Raw genomic sequence first — 21602 nt, forward strand, 5'->3', positions numbered from 1 at the left:
TTTATTCTCCAATCTTGTATTTATTGTAAGATGCCGTATCTCTGTCATATAAAAGGCTTTCTCTAAATCGAAAAAGACGGCAACGCAATGCTTTTTATTTATAAAACCATTCAATATTAAATTTTCAATATTAATCATCTGGTCTGTGGTGGAATAAAATTTACGTTACCTCGCTTGGTGGGGAGAAATTAATTTTTCTTTTTCAAGGACTCACAAGAGTCAATAGCTTATCACGAGTTCTAACATTTTTCCTACAGCGCAAGTAAGCGAGATAGGTCGACAAATCCGGGCATCCAAGGGATTTTTACCTTTCTTAAAATAAAAGCTATAATCACTTTTTTCCAGGATCGTGGGTATATATAAGACATCCAAATTTGGTTAAACCGTTTAAACCTAATTTAAACAAAAATAAAGTGCTATATTTAATACGATTAGTGATAAATATTACAATTATTGTGCAAAACAATATTGAGATCTGATATTTTTATAACAAATGTTAAAAGTGTCCATCATTTTCATTAATGAAATTTAACCTTTACCCTCTTTTTCATATCTCCGGTAACCTTTCGAAGTGTACCTTCCAATATCTCGTGATTCTTAATTATTTTGTCTTTCAGTTCTTCAATGGAGTGTGAATTACTTTTGAATACACAACCTTTTAAAGATCCTCAGAGAAAAAATCTGCAGGAGAAACATCAGGTGACCTAGCTGGCTATAAACCGATCGATATTACTTTTTCACCAAAGATATTTCTCAAAAGATCCATTGTGGCTCTTGCCTTGTGACATTTGGTCCCATCTTGTTAAAACCACGAATATTTCTCATCTAATTCTAAATTTGCAACAAGTTGCATTACAATTTCTGGGTAGAGGTCTGCATTAACCGTGTTTTCAAAGAATACGGGGTCAATTCTTTTCCCATGGAAATTTCACACCAAAAACAGTGTTCTTTGGGTAAAGAGGTCGTGAATGGATGATGTGAGAAGATTTATTTGATACATTGTTACCCGGAAACTGCAACTGAAAAGCTTCTTGGGACAAAATAACATTTAATTTTTAAATAATTTCCCACAATAAAAATCCTTTCTTCCGTGTTCAAAACCATTACTTCTTAATTAAATAAACCACAGATAACCATAAATAAATAACTGTTTACAAAAAATAAATAGAAAATGATTTCAGCTGATTATAAAACAACAACTACAATAGGTAGTGCTACCAACCTCTTCATCCGAGACTATTGTAATAACTTTTTTAAAAAGTATATTGCTTGGGTCTATTTTTTAACTTTTTTAAATTTAAATCTATTGATTTTTAATAATTATTAACCGGTGGTTGTAAAAATATTTACAGTAATTATATTTCAATAATAACAATAAAGAAAAAAGAAAAAATCAGAAGTTATTAACGAAATAAAATTTTATGTAATTTTAAAAATGTGTATATGTAATTTAATAGGTATTATTATATATATGCATATGTAACAGATATGGTGAAACATCTGATTATTTAATAATAATTTAGTATTTTATTATTTTTGAATTTTCTAGTTTAATTTCTGTTTAATTTTATTTACATTAAATTTAACTACAGAGTGACTGAAAAATAGACTCTCACAAGAACACTGTACACTGAGGCATACATGCCCGATCTTAAATCATAAATTGCAAAAATATTCTTATCTTTTAGTTCATTACTCCTCTGATACTGTTGGACAATATTCACTCGAAGTCGGAGTTGATCATTTCTTTTATTTGTTTTTTGTTGGCAATCATTTAATCGCTCTTTGGTTTAATATAATCAAACCAAAGAGCGATTAAATTTGTGTACTCGTTTTCTAGTTTTAAAATTTTCTCTCTCTCTTTATATTCATCATCCTTTGTTAACATTTTCATTCTTTCCTTGGTCTTAACGTTTTCTTACGCTTTATATTTACCATCTTCTCTTAATTTTTTTATTCATCAATGTTCTTAATATTTTCTTCCTCTTCATATTCTTGTCTTCTTGTCTTTTTTTTAAATATATTTCTTCATGTTATCTTTATTTTTATTTTTAATTTTTGATTATTCACCAAATAATACAATAATAAAGACAAAATATTTTACACCGTAAGGACGAAATTAACATTTGTAACCAGTATACAGGAATTCACTAAACTGAATCGTTTAATTATTAACTTTTGTTTATACGACACACCAGAAATCTGAAACTACTGTTAATCAGCAACTCACGAAGATACAAATAATACTGATCTAGTAATACGAGTAATAGAGACTTTTACTTTACCCTAATATTTCATGTAAGATTGTTGAATTAATAATTGTATAAATATTTAATGTTACCTCCTCTATGAATCATGAGACCTTGCCGTTGGTGAGGGGGCTTGAGTGCTCAGGGATACAGAGTAGCTGGACCGAAGGTGCAACCATATCGGAGAGGTATCTGTTGAGAGCCAGACTAAGGAATGATTCCTGAAAGAGGGCAGCAGCTCTTACAGTAGTTGTTAGGGGCGTGAGTCACAATGACTTAAACGGCCATATCAACATCACTCAGTCCTCTGAGTACTGCGCAGCTGATAGCAATGGAAAACTACAGCTTTTTTTTTTCCAAGAAAATGTGGCTCTCTGCATTTTCAAAAGCAATAATGGAGGCGCCTTCCTTGGTAAAATATTCCGGAGGTAAAATAGTCCCCCGTTCGGATCTCCGGGTGGGGACTACTAAGGAAGGGGTCACCAGAAAAGTAAAAAATAACATTCTACGAGTCGGAGCGTGGAATGTTAGAAGCTTAAAAAAGGTTGGTAGGGTAGAAAATTTAAAAAGGGAAATGGATAGGGTAAACGTGGATATAGTAGGAAGGGTAAACGTGGAAATGTAGGCAGGCCACGTTTGGAATATGTAAAACAAATTGTTAGGGATGTAGGATGTAGAGGGTATGCTGAAATGAAACGACTAGCACTAGATAGGGAATCTTGGAGAGCTGCATCAAACCAGTCAAATGACTGAAGACAAAAAAAAAATTTGATGTTAATAAAAACTAATATTTCAGCAATCGTGTCACTGTCCACTTTATCAAAGAATTGGAGGATCGTATCTCACTTTCAAATGAAATAAGTTTAAATGAAGTGCAGCAAAAAATGTGTATATGTAATTTAAGATGCGTACAAGGAAGTCATGTGGGTTCCACATCAGATTTTTTCTCTAACCATCGTCGGCCAACTCCTACCATCACATATTACTGATACCGCCTATATCGCAATCCCTTCTGTTTACATGTTTGTGTTTCATTACATTTCCTCCAGATTACGATTCTGGCATAATTATACAATATCTAAATATCACAAAATTAATTAAAATAAAATAAGCCACAAGATTTTAGAAATTAATTAACAATATTAAAAAATCTTGCAAACTCAGATAGTCTGTATAGAAATATTAATCAGGACTTAATTATTTATTCCTGGTAAAAATTTGAAAAGCTCACCTGATGCACTGAATGAAAAGGATGGCTAGACAGGTAGTGCTCACCGCCTTAGAGCTACTCTCTCAGAGGTAGAGGGTACCCCTCACTATACGATTACTGTACGAAAACTATTTTAGACCCCCTAATTTGGAACAACTCCAGCCGTCCCTCAACTAACTCTATCAAATCTAGCATACTCTTGTCTTCAGTAGATTATTCTCCTTCATGCACGTAAAGTTACTCAGGTTATTAATAAATAAAATTTCCTACATTCTTTTAAAATGAATTTTAGACATGACAAATCGTTTCGAAAATGTCAATTTTTAAATACACAGTATAATTAAACGTAAAAAAATTTTGTATGCTTCGAAGAACAAACAAAAGTTTCAAACACCCTAGTAGAGAATTTGATTCTGAATGCTTATAAACCAATTAATAAGTTATTTTACGCCAAACATAAAACAGTGTTTTTATCGACCCAATATTACCCCAGTTTTTTGGTATTTTACCCCAGTTTTCTCGAAAACTACTAAAAATACAGTTGTGAAATCTAATTCTTTTCAATTTTTTTCAGTTCATATTTCATATAAAACCTCTAAATTTACCCTTTAATTTTGATCCCAATAATTACAGTTTGCCGTAATTTTACCGCAGGTGCAGAAATCAAAACAAACTATTTAGCCAGCTGACACTCTCAACGAAGTTATTCCGAACTTATATTTATATGAATTTTCTTCTTTATCTTCGTTAGTAAATCATGTCCTGAAAGTTTGTGACATACTTTGTGAATCTCATTATAAATAAATAAAAAACATCAATGGTAAATATCCCCAAAATTCTAAATTTTGTATAACAAATTCATAATTTAATTTTTAAAATTGAAAAATCTAATTTCTTAAACTTTCCAATCATTCACATGTTGTTTTATATATATAGACTAGCATCCCGGACGGAGTTTTTCTCGCTCTATACGGTTACTTGCGTTTTTCGTCGCGATCAGAGAATATTTAGCAGATCAGGGCGAGCAAAGTGAGCCTGGAAGGTCCAGGGGCAAATATTCTTTTATTTTATGTTTTTTAGTAAAGTAACCGGAGCCAGGTACAGCCAGTGTAATCGCACATACAGTACAGTGGCAGTGACTGTGTTGGTTAAGGCTGTGCGCTTTACACTGTACTGCCCTTAAAATATCGAAATTCAAAAAACCCAAAAACGGTTTTTATATATTTTTAACATATCTATCTGAATATATTTGCAAGCCCCAATCTGGTGAATATCTCGTTTAGAATTGTGAGAAATGGAAATATCCAATCATTCTTCAAATGTTTTTTATCTTTCACCAATTTCAAGGTCGAATTTCGTAGAAAACTGATGTTTAGATATTTACATGAAAATTACGCAGACCAAAAATCAAGTTGATGATATCTTCATTTGTTACCGAGAAATTTAAATAATGTAGCCGGGTATTACAGCAGGGTTTTAAGAGGAAAAATACTAGATAAAAATACTTATATTATAATTGTTTAAGATAAAAATGTTTTACTTGTTTTTTACTGCGGAAAGTTTAGACATAAAATTAAATAAAATAGAAGGAAAAAAATATGAAGAAGCGGCTCGTTTCACTTAAAGAGTTGATGATTTGATAACATATGCCAGCAAGAAGAATGGAATCAAGTGAATTTATAAGCAGGTGAGCTTTGTCTTACAAATCCACATTTCTTACATTTACTGGCTTAATCAAAATTCTTTACATTGTGTTGATGACATATTTAAGTCTTGAACTTCTATATATTAAGGATTATATATTACTTATCGTGTTCTATTTATAAAGATATAGAAAACCTTTCGTACGTAATTTTTTTTTCAAAATAAATACATCTATTAAAGAAAGAAAAAAATTACACTACATTACTAATTGTTTTTATTTTATTCAAAGCTGGGTAAACTACGCTGGAGACATTTTGCACAAACTATATAATGTAGATTTAGAATATATTAAAGTTTTTTTGTTTTATTTTCATTTTTGTATTTTGAATGGTTAATTTTTTTTCTACTAAAACAAAAGGTTTTTTTTTGGTCTGGTTTAAAATTATAATAATTTTCTGTTTTCTCTTAAATAAAAGTTGAATTAAAAAAAAATTATTTGTTGACTTTATAAATTTTTTTAGAATTAAATTCTTTACAAACTTATTACATTTTATTTTATCTATTCTAAATTTACATCAAATTTACAAAATATGTTTAACTCTAAAATATGTTTCTCTACCCTGTGTCATTGAGAAAGATAGTTTCCAATTTTCATCAATCTAATTTATTGATGTTTCAAATTAACATTCATGAAGAACAATTTTTTGATACGATTACAAATCGTATCAAATGTTTTTTTTTTCTCTCAAGCTGATCTAAAGTTAGAAATACAAGCATACAAATTTTTATAAAATATCCCGGCAGTGAAAATTCAACAATGATCTTTTTTGGGGAGAAAAGTTATTGAAATACTATTACATCGGCTTTGCTCTGTGCGGGTAAACCCGCAGATTGATTGATGTTAAATTGAGTTTATTATTATCGATTAGTTAAATGCCAAAATTTGAGACTTTTTAAAATCAATTTATTTAACCGCGGTAAAAATTTGAAGAAAATTTACGTAAATATTCAGAGTTGATATTAGTTGCAAAGTAGCACCGTCTGTAACTTTCATCCGGAAGATTCTGGGTTCGAATCTCGAGTATTGTTTGCAACAAAAACTCTTTTTTCATCAGCATTTGTAAATGAGCGTTAGTCTATAGTTGCTTAAAAAATAAAATAAATGAAATTATATAAAAAAATATAATTGTTGATTTTCCACATTGGTTCAGCTGGTGAAAGTTACATTTATCATTCATATAATAGTATATCATATATCTTTTTTTAAAGGCTTAATATAAATATTATAACTTTTTTAAAATAGATTCTATTTGTGTTTATTACGATTGAAACGTAATGTTAAATAAATAGTTTAGTATGCAACCCACGTTTCATACTTCAAAGATGAAATATTATAACGATCTCGAAATAAAATATATATTTTTAAATATGTTACTGCATACAGTATATAACATTCGTAGTGGAGAAACTTCGGACAGCCATGTGGAAATTGCGGTCGGGAGGCCGAGGTATTTGGGATTCGGTTTCGAGCCTGGCCAGTACCGGAGCAGAACGGTGATCACAATGCACTGGATCTAAATTTCGAGCAGTTGCCCATCTCCCGCCTGCGGAAGAGACATTAGAGCCTCGCGATGGAAGCACGGCAGCAGGAATGGAACACCACCACTAAGGGACGATCCTTGTATAAATTTACACATTATCTGGGGGGATGGTGCCTCAAGTTCATTTTTAAGAGCAACGGGAGTCCAGGTGCTCACCAACGATGTTAATTTGAGACAATATCGGTTCAGGTTCCGCTTGGCAACTGATGAGCTGTGCGTCTGCGGGGAGGTCCAGTCGAATAAACATATGATGTTAGACTGCCCCGCTCTTGGGTTGAGGTGGCAGAAATCTGTCCACCCTGGAACTTAGAGGTCAAGGGGAAAATTGGCCACTCACTAACGGTGAGTCAATGTGGCGTGAGCCGCATTGTCGGACCGTGTGGGAGTTCCTTGATGCGGTTTCATTGTTCAACCGGCATCAGTAGCTTGTTAAAGGTAAAGCCTCCTACCGAGCTGCTATAGGAGGCTACCTTGGAGGAATGGTCAGCTATCAGCCAACAGATCCATGTAATATAATTGGTGGACAGGTACCTGCTGGCATTCAGCGATGTTGTCGTGGCAGCGAATTGCTATCTTTAAATTTAAGATGACAAGTTAAATTTTATATTTACGATAGTCATATATTATCGTTTAGATGGGGTGGGCCTACCCAATTTAGTGTAATATATGACAAGTGTACGGCTGAACACAAAAGCTAATGGTGTATTTACTAAGCTTATACCGTTCACCCTATTAAGTTAGCTCTAGGAGCTAAATACAATATTTATTAGTCGCTTAAACTGTTTGAGGTACAGTAGCCCTTCATGAGACACAGAAATTCGGTCTTATGTTTTAAGGTAACACAATAGAACGGTGGCGGGAGAAATTCCGGTAAATCAAATATAACATTTTTTGTTTATTTAGTAATGTATTAAAACAAAAAAAGACAACTGTCTACATATATTTTTAATGTAATTGGATAGAACATTGAAAAATATAACATTAATACCAACATAGAGTACATACCTATTAGAATACTTTCAGCGTCCGGCATAACACGCAAACCACAAAGAAGTAGTACAGCTGTTAAAAAGATCATATTGAGGCTCGAGTAAAAAACCTGAAAAATAAAGAAAAGAAGAAAAAATAAAATAAAATACAACTTAAATAATTTCTAAGTATTTAAAAGAAGCTGGCAAAGTATTGCATGACTTTCCCAGCTATTAAATGAGTTGAGCCAAAAACAAAAAAAAAAAATAAGGTATTTATTAGAGGTGGAGAATAAATTTTAAGAAATTTTTTTATAAAAATATTTATACATAGGTTAAGCGTAACAAAAGTTTTTAAGCAAAGTTATCTCTAAATCTAATACCCCATTCAATAAAGGCTGAAAGAAGTAAAAGAAAATTTTCAAAAAAAACTTTATCTGTATTTTAGGTCCCGGTTTACAATTAAAAAAAAATAAACATTTCTTGGTAGCTTTATATATATATGAATTATAAACTTTAACAAAAAAAAATTGAAAATTATTTAAACCGAAAGGAAATAGAGCAAAACAGCAAAAACAAGGTGACCTCCAAGGGACCAAAGATTTTGGTCACAATAACCGATGCTTAGTAACCGGTAGCTTAGTAGTACTAATTTAATTTACTACACGAGTATTGTAATACAGTAATAATAATTATTAAAAATAATAATTTATGTTAGGAAAAATTTTGTAAAAAAAAACAAAATTACGCAGTAATAAATACAAATACGGAGTAAAACAAGAATGAGAAAAATTGTAACAAATAACTTTTTCTGAAAAAAGTCGGTTAATTTGTTCTGTGATAAAGTTTTTGTTGGTTTCTTTTTAAATCAAAACAAAAACCTTTTGTTTTTCATTAGAAACTTCTGTAAAACTAGGAAACCGTTTTCATTGCCACTAAGATTTGGTGGGTTGATGTCTTCATCATTGCCGCTATCATTACCTTCCTTGTCAAAAGAACTGTAGTATATATTTAAGAAAAAAGGAACCATCAAGATATTTCTGTATCTACAATTTAGATATACTACGTTACTGATGAGTCGTTATAAGCGATAAAATGTTGCATTGCAGTAGAAAAAATAAGTCATAACAACCGATATGTCACTATAACCGATGTCATTATAAACAATATATATTCTGTTTTTATTTATCAACAGCATACCAAACCAACCACGCGACAACTTTTTGGTCACTATATCTGATGTCACTACAAACAATACCTACTGTATATATATTCGAATTTTATAAGATGGAAGTTTATTTTTTAAACATTTTATTTTGAATTATTTATGTATGCATCGTAGGTAACAGATTTGCTTTAATCAATTTTCTCTATAATGCAAAAGAAGAAAACTGAGATTGGGTTTTAACGATATCCCCCTCTAAACAAATTTTGAAAAATACGATCAATGCTCCATGCATATAAATAATTGAACCAAATTTGTGAAGAAAATCGGTTCGGTTAATCCTGAGATAGAAGACCAAAAACAGTACGACATATAAGCAGTACGACAAACAGTAAGCACGTACATACATCAATTTTTTTTGGTTTAGATGAACAAGTTGGAACCTAAAACGTAAATATATGCAAAAACCTAGAAACCCAATTTTTGAAATGATAACCATCCTTTCCTCTTTAATGTAGATATTCTAGTTGTATTCTCAGGGAAAGTAAACAGGATCCATTATTCCGGTAGTTTTTTTATTTGCCAATACAAAAAAGATTTTTTAATAAAAAAGGATCCAATAATTCTGTTTTTGTGTTTTTTTTTTTTAACAGTAATTCATAGTTAATGAACTGATATATATAAAACCATCGTTTTTTACGAAATAAATAAACATATAACTGCCTATTTGCGTAGTATTTTTATAAATATGCTTTCATTTATTTCATAAATAAAATACTTTCAAATGCTAAAAAAAAAAATCAATGCATCGACTAATGTATGTAATAAAATCTTCCATTACGACTTATAAATACAAAACTTTGATTCTTAAAACTTTATAACGTTAACTGATAATAATTTGCAATTGCCGACCTACAAGACTGAGTGGTTCATCTCTGCCTTCCATTTGGAAATTTCTGAGTTCAAATGCCATTCAAGCTTAGCGTTTTGCACGCGCGTTAAAGCTGTAAGCAAGAATAAATAAATAAATTATTACATCAACTATTTAAAAATGTATTAAAGAATCAACCAAAAGCAGTATTTGATGTTCACTGCTCACCAAATACAATGAAAATGATATTATTAGTTATCTAAACCTCAATATTATAAAGATATCTTATTTTGAAATAGCAGGTAGCTACTTAACTCAAAAATATATAATGTCTTACACTGTAGACATATCCATTACTAAATAAAATGTTAATGTAAATAGTACATTAGAATTGACTGAATAACTTCTTATCAGGTGTTATTATGTATGGATGTAAAAGCCAGAACTAAGAAAATAAGAAAAAGAAAGACTACACATATTGGAAATCTGTAAATAAAGGAGAATAAATGGACAGATTAAAAAATAAAAATCTAATAAGAAGAATATACGAAAATAGAAACAAAATTCAAAATAGAAAAGATAATCGGTTGTGACACATCCTTAAAGAGAAGGATTGATTAAAACAATGATGTAAGGATCAAAAGGAGATGCAAAAAAACAGGTCCGATAAAGGATAAATGTTAGAGACGATCTAAAAGTAACTGGTAACTATCAAGAACTCAAAAGTTTAACTAAGAATAAAAAAGAATAGAAACGGTCATGGTGCAAATGACCTGCCTTAAGACAGATAACCTTTTGCTAAATATGAATCTACTTAATTTTTTTCTTTATATAGGTCACATTAAAAACAGGTGTAAAAGTTACTTCATTAATAACAACAAAATGTATAATTACTAAACAAAAAACATTTATGAAATAAATATTTTAAAATTAATAAATAGATAAGAAAAATCCAGTTCTTATAAAAATATGAAATTCTTATGATATAATGGTGAAAAAAAATTGTAATGATAATGAGTAAATAAAACCATAACAGTTTAAAAATGAATTATAAAGGCGTTAATTAAACTGTTCTGGAATAATAAACAATAAAAGAGGATTTACAAGATTCAATTAATAATTTTTAATGGTTTTTTTAAATTAGTACTGTCGCCGACCTCCATGGTGCGAATAGTAGCGTCTCGGCCATTCATCCGAAGGTCCCGGGTTCGAATCCCGGTCAAGCATGGCATTTTCACACGCAAAAAAAGTTGTCGTTCATCTCCTCCGCTGAAGTTATACGTAACGGTGGTGACGGAAGTTAAAAAAAAGAAAAATTAGTACTGTTTCTGTAAAAATAATACGATTAATTTTTATTAGATTTGTCAGAAGACCTTTCAAAGATTATGTTTTTTATTAAAAATGGCAACTGAAGGTCAGCAATTAGACTTTTATTATTCCTACTGTATTAGTTTCATTATTATGATAAAAAGTAACATTCCAAATAGTTTTATTTTCTTTACACCTGCTTTTTTTCATACGAAAACTGTTGTAACAACACAATTGTAAGTTTACTAGTTTTAAAAGTATAATTATCATTTAATTACAGTTAAAAATCAAATATTTTTTGAGTAATCTATTTTTACAATCGATCGCCAAAAGGATTGCGACTGTTCGATCATGGAAGCATGTTTTGTTTCTTTTTTTTATTTGTTACATTGTCTATTGCTTCTTCTTATTTATTACTAAAAAACTTAAGAACATATTGCCCAGTCAGTTTAAAATTGTACTCTTTAAGATTAACATAAAATCTAATATGAACGTTCATCCTAAATTAATTCTGTAATGCGTCTATAAATAAACGTTAATAATAAACAATGATTTAAACAGTAAGTGAAACATTAATATAACATATTTTCTACATTTATTTTGATATTCCGGCACCTCTGTAGTGCGATGAATTAACCTCTCAATAGATCGAGAAGCAAGATTCGGACCGTAAGTAAAACTTTTGGCTAAGAGTAACATTTCAGGAGACCATCTAAAGATAGCTCACCTCAAATACAATATTAATAATACGCATCACCTCTCACACAAACGAAAAAATTAGTTAACAAAAACACGATAAGAGACAACAAATAATGTCGCAAAAAATTAAATTTATCGAAGTAAATTCACAAATATTTAAGTCAGATGAAAGCAGATAAAAATAGTAGCCCCAAAACAATAGACACCGAATTCCCAGCAGAGAATCAGACCGCGAGCTCAGAGTTAACTACCGGCTTCAAAAAATGTCAAATTGCAGTAAAGATTTATAAAGCTTAAATTATATTAACATAATTACTATTCTACCATCCTACGATTCATGCATGCACTTCAATGATCATTCATGCCCTCAAAGATCAGCGAGATCTAGTACATCCTCCTCAGTCGTCTTACCTCTTCACCGTGTCAAGTAGATTCAGAGCTAGATAAATCACATGCCTTGAAATGTAGCACATACTATTCCTCCATAACTCCTCACGAATTTAAAATAAAAATATCAGGGTATAAAGTTTTCATTTAAATGATTAGATCACAAATGTATCTAAAAAAAAGTTTACAAATCTCCGTAACGGAGTGGTAGCGTCTCAGCCTTTTATCTGGAGGCCCCGGGTTTGAATTTCGGTCAGGTACAGCATTTTTCATATTACTACTTACAAGCTTCTTTGTAAGATTCTGTGGTGGTTTAATTAATCAGTAATAAAAAATAAATACTTTTTTTTTAAAAAATAATTTATAAAAAGACATTTTCATATTAAAAATTAAATTCAAGAAAAATAGCAAATCTAATAATTTGTAGAATCGTTAAGAAACTTAATAGACTAGTATGAATGGGATGTAATTATCTATCTGTAAAATAGTTGTATTTATAAAAATAAAAAGTTTATTAAAAAATAAATTGATAATACATTGTGTTCAACTTAAAAGAGGCCTCATCACTCAGTAGTTTACACTAAATGCGCACATTTTTTTAAAATGCATATATTGGTGTAAAATAGTTAAATAACGTGGAAGATGTTTGTACGACTGGAAGTGGAGTGGGAATTACTGTTTATTGCCTGCATATTTGATTACTGGAGTCTGTGACGAGCGTTAGCTTTTGAACAAGGTTGCACAATCGTGCGTTTGTTAAAATGCGGTTAAGTTGCGGTTGAAGAACGTCTATTCGTAATGCAAACTTATTTAGAGAAAAATCTCATGTTGTGTATCGTCGAAAGTTCAGGAGGAAATTTGAAAAGGCAGCACCAGTGAAAAGTGTTATTCAGAAGTTAGTTAAAAAATGTTGTAAAACATATTCGGTGTTAGATCAGAAACGTGCTCTAAACAGGTCAGTTTTAAAGACGCAGGACGTACAGGACATTAAAGCGGCAGTTACAACATCTCATTGCAAGATTTCCTCATAAATCTTTGCGGAGACTAAGTCGGAAAAAACCATTTAACTAGATTCAGTTCACACTGCAGTGAGGAGAATGCTGAAATGTTATCCGTATCAAATGCAGGTTTTCCATGAGCTAATTAATGCTGATTGTGCTAAACGGTCACTACTATCAATGGTTCATGAACTTTGGCATTTTTGAACAAGTGCTTTTCACATATGTGAAACGTGATTTCTCCGTGGTGAAAATCCGCACATTTTCTTTGAATTTCCCCTTCACCCACAAAAAATGGGCGTATAGTGTACAGTTTCAAGATGACGAATAATAAGACCCTTGTTTTTGAAACAACTGTGGATGATGACGTCTACCAACAAATTGTTTAACAGTTCATAACCTAATTGCAAGAGGATGATCGTGGCTGCAAGTTGCAACAGGACAGCGCCACTTGCCATACAGGTCGCTCTACTATGGACATGCTATACGATTTTTTCGGTGGAAGAATCATTTCAAAAGGATCATTTTCAAAAGAAACAAGATCGATCCTCTTATCTGATAAGTCCAAACTTCTTACTTTTGGGTTATTTAAAAGAGATCGTTTGTAGGAACAATCTACATTCCTTGCAGGAATTGGAGATAAACATTGAAAAAAACATTGCAAGAAACCACGGTAAAAATAGTGACTATTGCAAGAAACATGGTCACAGGTGTGACCATTTTCTTTGCTACTCTTGTTAGATACTGCAAATTACGACATTGAATCAGAGTCGTTAAACCGGAATATCTATATGGATCAGAATTGAAATTGAATTGAAAAGCGAAAATTGAGAAAAAGGAACGCAAAATAATGAGAAATTCTAGAACCAAAAGGTACTGGTGAACAGTAAGACTTGCTACAGAAATACAGACGCAATCAGAAAATTAAACAGTACACACACATTCACGTGAACATTCCAAACGCAAATTAAAATTTTATGGACATAAATCAAAAGAATAAACCCAGACATACTCACGAAACAAATAGAATTCTACTAAAACAAATAAAGAAACGATGAAATGGATTGGGAAATCAAAAATGGCATAAAGTTGGCAGGAGTAATTCAAGTAGCATTGTAAACAGAATAACTTTTTCACACAAAATTCAGCAATGTCAAGTTGATAAATAGGAGAATGGGAACAATCTGGTCCATAGAGAAAAAAGGTCATAGCAGAAGAGAAATATGAGCACAAAAGAAAGCTAAGAAATCTCTCAAAGTACTCAGTATAGTACTAATTGGGTTTGCTTATTCGCAAAAAAAAAGTAATAATATAGTTCAGTAAATGAAAGTCAGCTGCTTTAAATAAAAATTGATACAACAAAAAATAGCAATCCTATTTTTATCTAAAAAAAACCCTAACGTTTAAAAAAACCGTAAAACCGAAATCAAAATTTGTATATTTTAAGAATAATTCTTTAACTTATTCGTTAGAAGCTTAGTATACTTAGACAATTTACATATTATTTCTTTACCTTACCGGATAAGTTAATTTAGTAATTTGATAATATATTTAAACGTTGAGAATTAAATATAAAAAATCAATGTTTAGATTTTGTAAACCAAATTGTCAAAACATTGGTAATTAATTGAATTTTTAATTTCTCAATTGTATTTAATTTCCCTGTTAATTTTTGATAGTTTACATTATATATTTGTTAAAAAAAAAGAGAACATTAAAATTTACACAAATTATGTTATAAATTTTATATCTTATAATTATTTTTTTAAAGATATTGCTCATTTTAATAAACAGAAATAAAGAACCCTCACCTTTTGAATTCGTATCAAATTGAAAAATATATTCTGTATTTGTTATTATAGAAAGGGAATTAAAAATAGATTGAATAAATAGTATATAATTAAAAAGTAAGTCAAAATAAAAGAAAGAAAACTCTTGTACACTTTTGTGCACGAAGACCGAATTTTCGTTTACGACACCCTCATTATTTCACACGTCAGAAACGCACTGATTTTCAGAGTACAACGCACTGAACACATTCGATTAACCAGTAGACCCTACATACAAGCGTCAAATTTTAACTCACTCATAACTCGTGACCCTCTGCATAAGCACGTATGAAAAATACATAAAACTTTAAAAATTAAAAATACATTAAAACACAATTTTTCGACCTTAAATTGAGCATAACTGAAAAGCGACACGAATCTTCATAACATTTTCACATGCACAACTTCAAATACACTGCAGTATATCTAAATGTCAATGAAATTTTTCTTGTAGTTTTGGAGACTTTGAGCCACAAAGTTTTATATGTAGGCCTGTGTATGAATACGTAAAAGAAATCTCAATTTAAGTGAATGTATTTCCGTAGGCGTCTACCTCAAAACGTAAAGAAAATTATTTTTTACCCCCCACTCGTATTTTATCGGTAAAATTAAAAATAATTGTTGAAGGTATTTTTCAAATATAAATGATAAAGTTAATAGTGATATCCGTTCATAGAAATACCGCTGTAAACGCACAAAATGATTTCAATTTCTACATAAATTGTAAAATGTTTTTGATTATTCTTAAAAGTATTTAGTTTACCAAATACTTTTTTATTTAGGTTATACTTGCTATAATATATGACGGATAAAAAATTGCTCTAATTTCGGTAGCATGTTTCTACTATAAATAAAATACTCTTAGTTTTTTGTATGCCTATCTCTAAATGTAATTTCTTATCTCAACAAAGGATAAATATATTTTAATAACTTTCTTTTGTTTTATTTAAACCGAAATTCACTCTGAAATAAATAAACATGAAAATTACTTCTTAAAATTAAAAAAAATCATTCTTTGTTTTAATTAATATTAATTCATAAATAATTATTTTGGGAATTATTATTTTAAAAAAAGTGTATGTATCAATTAAAATATTGAAATCACTTCTAACATCTTCAAATATAAAATTAAACAGTTAATATATAACGGAAATTACTGTAATGAGTCAATCCTAGAATTCCAAAACAGAAAAATAACGGTTTAAAGTAATTCAATATAATTATTTTGCGTCGAGTTGACAATCATAACATGACAAACTACTACTTGTAAATTGTTGGTATTTACTTAAATATATATATATATATAAATAACTGAGCTCAATTAGTCATTACTGATTTGTTTTCTACAAAATTTTCATCTAAATTCTAATCACTTTCTAATTCATTTAAAATAAGATATATTTCAAAATAAGAATAAATAATTAAATAAGGAGACTTAAAAAATAGTATACTGTAATATTATCCACTATCAAATTTCAAACTTTTCCAAGTCGAACGTCAAAAGAAAAAAATATTAACCATTAATTCGCGATGTCGACAAAGAAATCAAAATAAAAAAAGGAATTAAAGAAGTTTTTTTTTGTAAATAAATAAATAAATAAATATAAAGAAATAATTTTGAATTTTATTTCAAATTAAAGTAAACAAAAAGAAATACAAAATAAACGTTAAACCCAAGACACATCTACTTTTTGTTATAAATAAGAAAAAAATTCTTAGAAAGCATATAAATATTATAAATCGTGCGTTTAACTTAAGTTTATACCTGCATATTCATACAAAATATAAAGTTAAAGCCTTTTTTCAGTTTTTTTTTTAAATTTGCTTTTTACATATAAGTTAATATAAAATTTTCAATTAATTTCATAATAGTTTCGCGTGAAAATATTTTTCAGAATGAAATTAGATTATATACTATTATTTCGCTACAGTAATTCAATATTGAAAGAATTTTAAAACATAAAAAGATAATAAAACATTATAAAATAAACGTATTCAAAAAGTTAAATATTTTAGGCGGAATTTCCGAAACGTTAGAAATAAAAACTGGTATGAGACAACCACATGATCTCTCACAAATATTGTTCCATAACGTCTGGAAAAAATAATGCGAGAATGGAATAGGAAGACGCAAATACTTAAGATTAAAAATAAAAAGGAAAAAAAATGTAAATTTTAAATGAAAGTCGATCTCCATGGTGGATTGGTAGCGTCTAGGGCTTTCATCCGGAGGTTTCGGATTTGAGTTCCGGTAAAGCATAGCATTTTTCATAAGCAAAAATTTCTATTTTCATATTCAGACGTACAAGCTTACTATTCATTTAGTCTCTGTAATGAATTCAAGCAAAAAAAAAAAATAAAAAATAGTTTTATCATTTGCTGACCATCTGGTAATTTTGGCAATAGAGGAGCGAAAGTAAAAATTTAAGAGTTAGAAAAAAGTGCAAACAAAATTGGTCTACAAATTCCATTGGAAAAAGCAGACTGGTTTTCCAATAATAAAAGTAGAAATCGAACAATAAAAATTAAGAAAAAAAAGCAATCCAAGGATTCCTAAGATTTAAAGATTTAGGTAAAATAATTATCGGATCGGACTGTTTTAGAAAAAGAATGAATAAAGGTCAAAACACAAAATGGAACTGGCTTAGCATCTTAAAACAGATTTACAATAAAAAATTCTCATTCAAAAATCCAAATTAAGGTACTATAAAATCATAATTTTACCGAAAGCGTGTAATATAGTGTGGAAGACAATTTCTCAGGAAAATCAAGTATAAGTTAAAAAAATAATTTTAATAAAATTCCAGTCAAAAACAGAAAAAAAATTATATATTAACAAAATTAGAAGAAATTCGCCTAAATTTTGAAAAAGTAGACCATACAATGAAAGACTCAAATGTTATGATCACTTGTATAGAATGGGTGGAACTAGATTAATAAAATAACTTTTTAGGAAAAAATTAAAATCAAAATAAACTTGTTTAATGAAATTGAAAAAATCAAAAATTATTAAATATTTCCAAAGACATAAATGCAGTCTTTCATAAAACTATGGATGAATCTAAATTTTCAGAGAAATAGAAAAAAATATTGGATGGATCGAAGAAAGTTAAAAATTGAAAAGAAAGAAGTAGCACTACGCATGCGTGATCTATCGGAGGTCTAATAAATAAAAAAAATCTATATTAAGTATTAATTGTTGATTAAGAAACACATCATCAAATCGTTCATTTAAATATTGTAATTTTTTGTTAAAAAGAAATCTTCTAATTTAATTTTTTTTTAAATTGTGCTTACTATTAAAAAATGGAAAAATAAGAAAAAAATGTTATAATTCTTTTTAAGTTTCGGTTGCAGAAGTTGATCTTAAATTAAAATCAAAGAACTAACACCCGTATATTAATCCTTAATTTCCTGCAGACTAAAAAATATAAATTTAAAGAAGGTTGTAAAGTATATTTCTTAAAAAAAATTGATTTAGTTTTGGATTCTTTGTCATTATGTAACATTTATTTAAATTTACAAAATTCACTCCCGGTGTAAAAAAGCCGCTCTCAAAATATTCGCGTCTTGATAAAAAAAAAAATCTAAAAATAATTACGCAAGATAAATCTGACAAGCATAATAAGGCTTCTTGGAATAAGATAATACGTATTATTTTTTACCATAAACTTCATTGTTTTCTAAATATCTATTTTAATTTTCGCACTTGAATATTATAATATAGCTGTTTTTTATTATTATTACATATTAATACATAAATAATTAACTATTATAAAAGGGAAAAACATTTTCAATTTTTTATTGACATTTTAATTTTTCGTTTATATCTTCTAAGATAAGGAGTATAGAAAAAGGTATGCAACAGGACCGCTACTTAAAAAAAAAATTAAAAATTGTAGAAACCATGTAGTAAAAAGAATCAACTGAGAAAGTACAAAAATAAATAAATACTAGTAGAAAATTGATACCCTTTTTAAACACTTTAAAAAAGTTTGTGAAAATGACAAAATATTTTAATAAAAACACATAATGTTTGGATTACGTACAAAATAACTTTAGATTAAAAAAAATCAGAAAAAAATTAAAAATCTGTAAGAAACTTAACTACTTAATTGATACAACTAAGTAGGATATTATAGTGCGTGGAATAAACAATTTTTAACTTAATTCTGGTATAATTTTCCACTTTTATTATGTAGCAGAAGAAACTTATATTTTTATCTATTATCACATAAAATAATGAATTGCAATTTTTAAATCAGAAATTTGTTTTTTTTTCAATTAACCCACAGAGATTCACAAAATAAATATTAAATATAATTTATAAAAATGAATTAATTGATAAGTTTAGTAACGCACTTATAAGACAAAATTGACGGTAGATTTATCATTAATGAGAAAATCACTACACACTTCCTTAAGAAATAATACTTAGATGTTAACTGAATTACTGTTATATAGAAAATACACTCGTATAATACAGGTATTGCACCACATACACATACATACACGCACAAGTACAGAACAGGTAGGTCAATACTATAGTTACATTTCAGTTAGGTAGTAGTCTATGCTTTATGTCAAATAGGTAAAGGTATATATGTATAAATAAAACTAAGGTAAAGTGGTGGATATATAAGTTTTTGAATGGACTGAAATAAGACAGTAGGCGCCATGTCAACAAAAGAGGGGTTACTGTCGCTCCATCTCTAATAATACCGCCAATAAGAAATCGACATATATAAATTCTTGTCTTGTCTAAACGTCAGACAATCTTTCTCTATATTTGTCTTCTTTCTTAGTGAGTTAGTTATAAACCATTTAGAAAGTATAACCAGTGAAGTTGTTAATAGGGAAGATTCCACTATATCTGTGTATCATCTATATGGTAATTTATACGTACATAAACATTTTAGTGTAATACAAACTTACTATTCATTAAAATAGCCACAATTTTTTTCAAATAAAGCGTTTATAAACTTCATCAGGTTTAAACACACATTTTTAAAAATATTTGAAACAATAACAAAAGATAACCATACAGCGTGTATCATGATATTCTTCCGGGACTTTCATAACCCTTTCTACTCGTGAAAATAATGGAAAAAGTTCACATAAACATATTTCCTTAAATGTTTCGTTTGCAAATTACGGATAGTGAAAGATTTAGTTCGGATCTCAGCTAACCTGGGGAAATGAGGTCGTAATGAAAATTATAGCACTTTAATTAAGGAGCAGAATTAGTGACTTCTTGTGGTATTTAAACGGAAAAATTGAACAAAATAGGTCCCAGACCCGTATCTGCAGTAGCTTTTGAGAAATCTGGGATGAAGATCAAAAATTGAAGATCGAAAAACCCTTTTTTTATGTTTGACGTAAAATAAATATGTTAAATGATAATAAACGCATAAAGCTTTTAAAAAAAGCTTATAGAGAATAATTCTGAACGAAATGGTGTTAGATAAATTCAGTAAAACAAATAAGTTATTAAAAACAATTTTATTAAAAAACAGTACACCATTATTTTGTTCAGAATTAAATTCTCACGATTAGAATAGGTTATGAAAGTCCCGGAATGTGAAAAAATTGTTCTGCGTAATAGGCTTTATTTTATTAAATATTTTATTTAACTTAAATTAATTTGTTATAAGATCATGTATAATACCATATCATGTATAACTCAGTATGTTTTACGTACTATATCACTGATGTTTGTGTAACAGTAAGTAACCAAATAATAATAAATAGAAAAGATTAACACAGTTTTAAAAAATAGAAAGATATAAAAAAAGGGTGTATATATCGTGTCCCATGAAGAGGTATACGCTTTTGATTTAGTATCGCTCGCCCATTCCCCCACCGATTCTATTGAAACATTACAAAACTTTAAAGAAGGTTCGAAACATTTTCTGTGACAATTTTAACCTTCTAGGATTTATAGAAACAAAATGGGGGCTTCCAAATAAAAAAAACAATTTCAAATAAACCACATTTTTTATTCATTACAAAATAGCTGGTAAAAATCATTAGAAACAGATGACGTATTGTTAAACAGCTGTTCAAATTGAATAAAAAAATGTAATAATTAGTCATAACCACAACCATGACTAATTTATTATTTATTTACTTATGTAATACGAGGTTACGTAGCAACAGCATAGCGACATGATGTCAACAGTACTCAGCAGCGATACCAAAGCATCTGTTGTCAGTTTGGCGGTAAATGTAAATGAACCAGTAAATGTGTAATCTTGAACAGACTCAGGCTGACCACTCCTGAGACGTGTGGTCAATCGAAAGCCAACCACCAAAGAACAGCGGTATCCACAGTTTAGCTTTCAAATTCGTATAAAATCAACTGCAATTATCTGCTTTTAATTATTCTTCTAGTTCTAATTATCAATGTTCCTAATTATTTTTACCACATATTTTGTAATGAATAAAAAATGTGGTTCTGAAATTAATGTTTTTATTTGAAAGTGACAATTTTGTTTCTATAAATCCGAGAAAGTTAAAATTTTCACAGAAACTTTTTCGAACCGTCTTTAAAAGGTATGTAAATTTTCAATATAATCGGTGGGGAATGGGCGAGTGATACTAAATAAAACGCGTACACCTCTTCTTGGGACACACGGTATATACATACTCTATAAAAACGTATTAAGGAATG

General features: G+C 29.3%; 1 protein-coding gene across 1 annotated transcript in view; it reads right to left on the reverse strand.

Annotated features, from left to right (window-relative positions):
* Positions 1-21602, reverse strand: part of cv-2 (crosveinless 2-secreting protein) — a 443209-nt gene that overhangs the window by 195185 nt on the left and 226422 nt on the right. The window contains exon 3 of the mRNA XM_075362008.1: positions 7710-7803. Within this exon, the coding sequence (XP_075218123.1) occupies positions 7710-7782 (73 nt within the window). The 5' untranslated portion in view covers positions 7783-7803. The remainder of the gene's footprint in view (positions 1-7709; positions 7804-21602) is intronic.

The sequence above is a fragment of the Lycorma delicatula genome, chromosome 4 (genome assembly GCF_047948215.1).
Source record: "Lycorma delicatula isolate Av1 chromosome 4, ASM4794821v1, whole genome shotgun sequence".
NCBI classification, from domain to species: domain Eukaryota; kingdom Metazoa; phylum Arthropoda; class Insecta; order Hemiptera; family Fulgoridae; genus Lycorma; species Lycorma delicatula.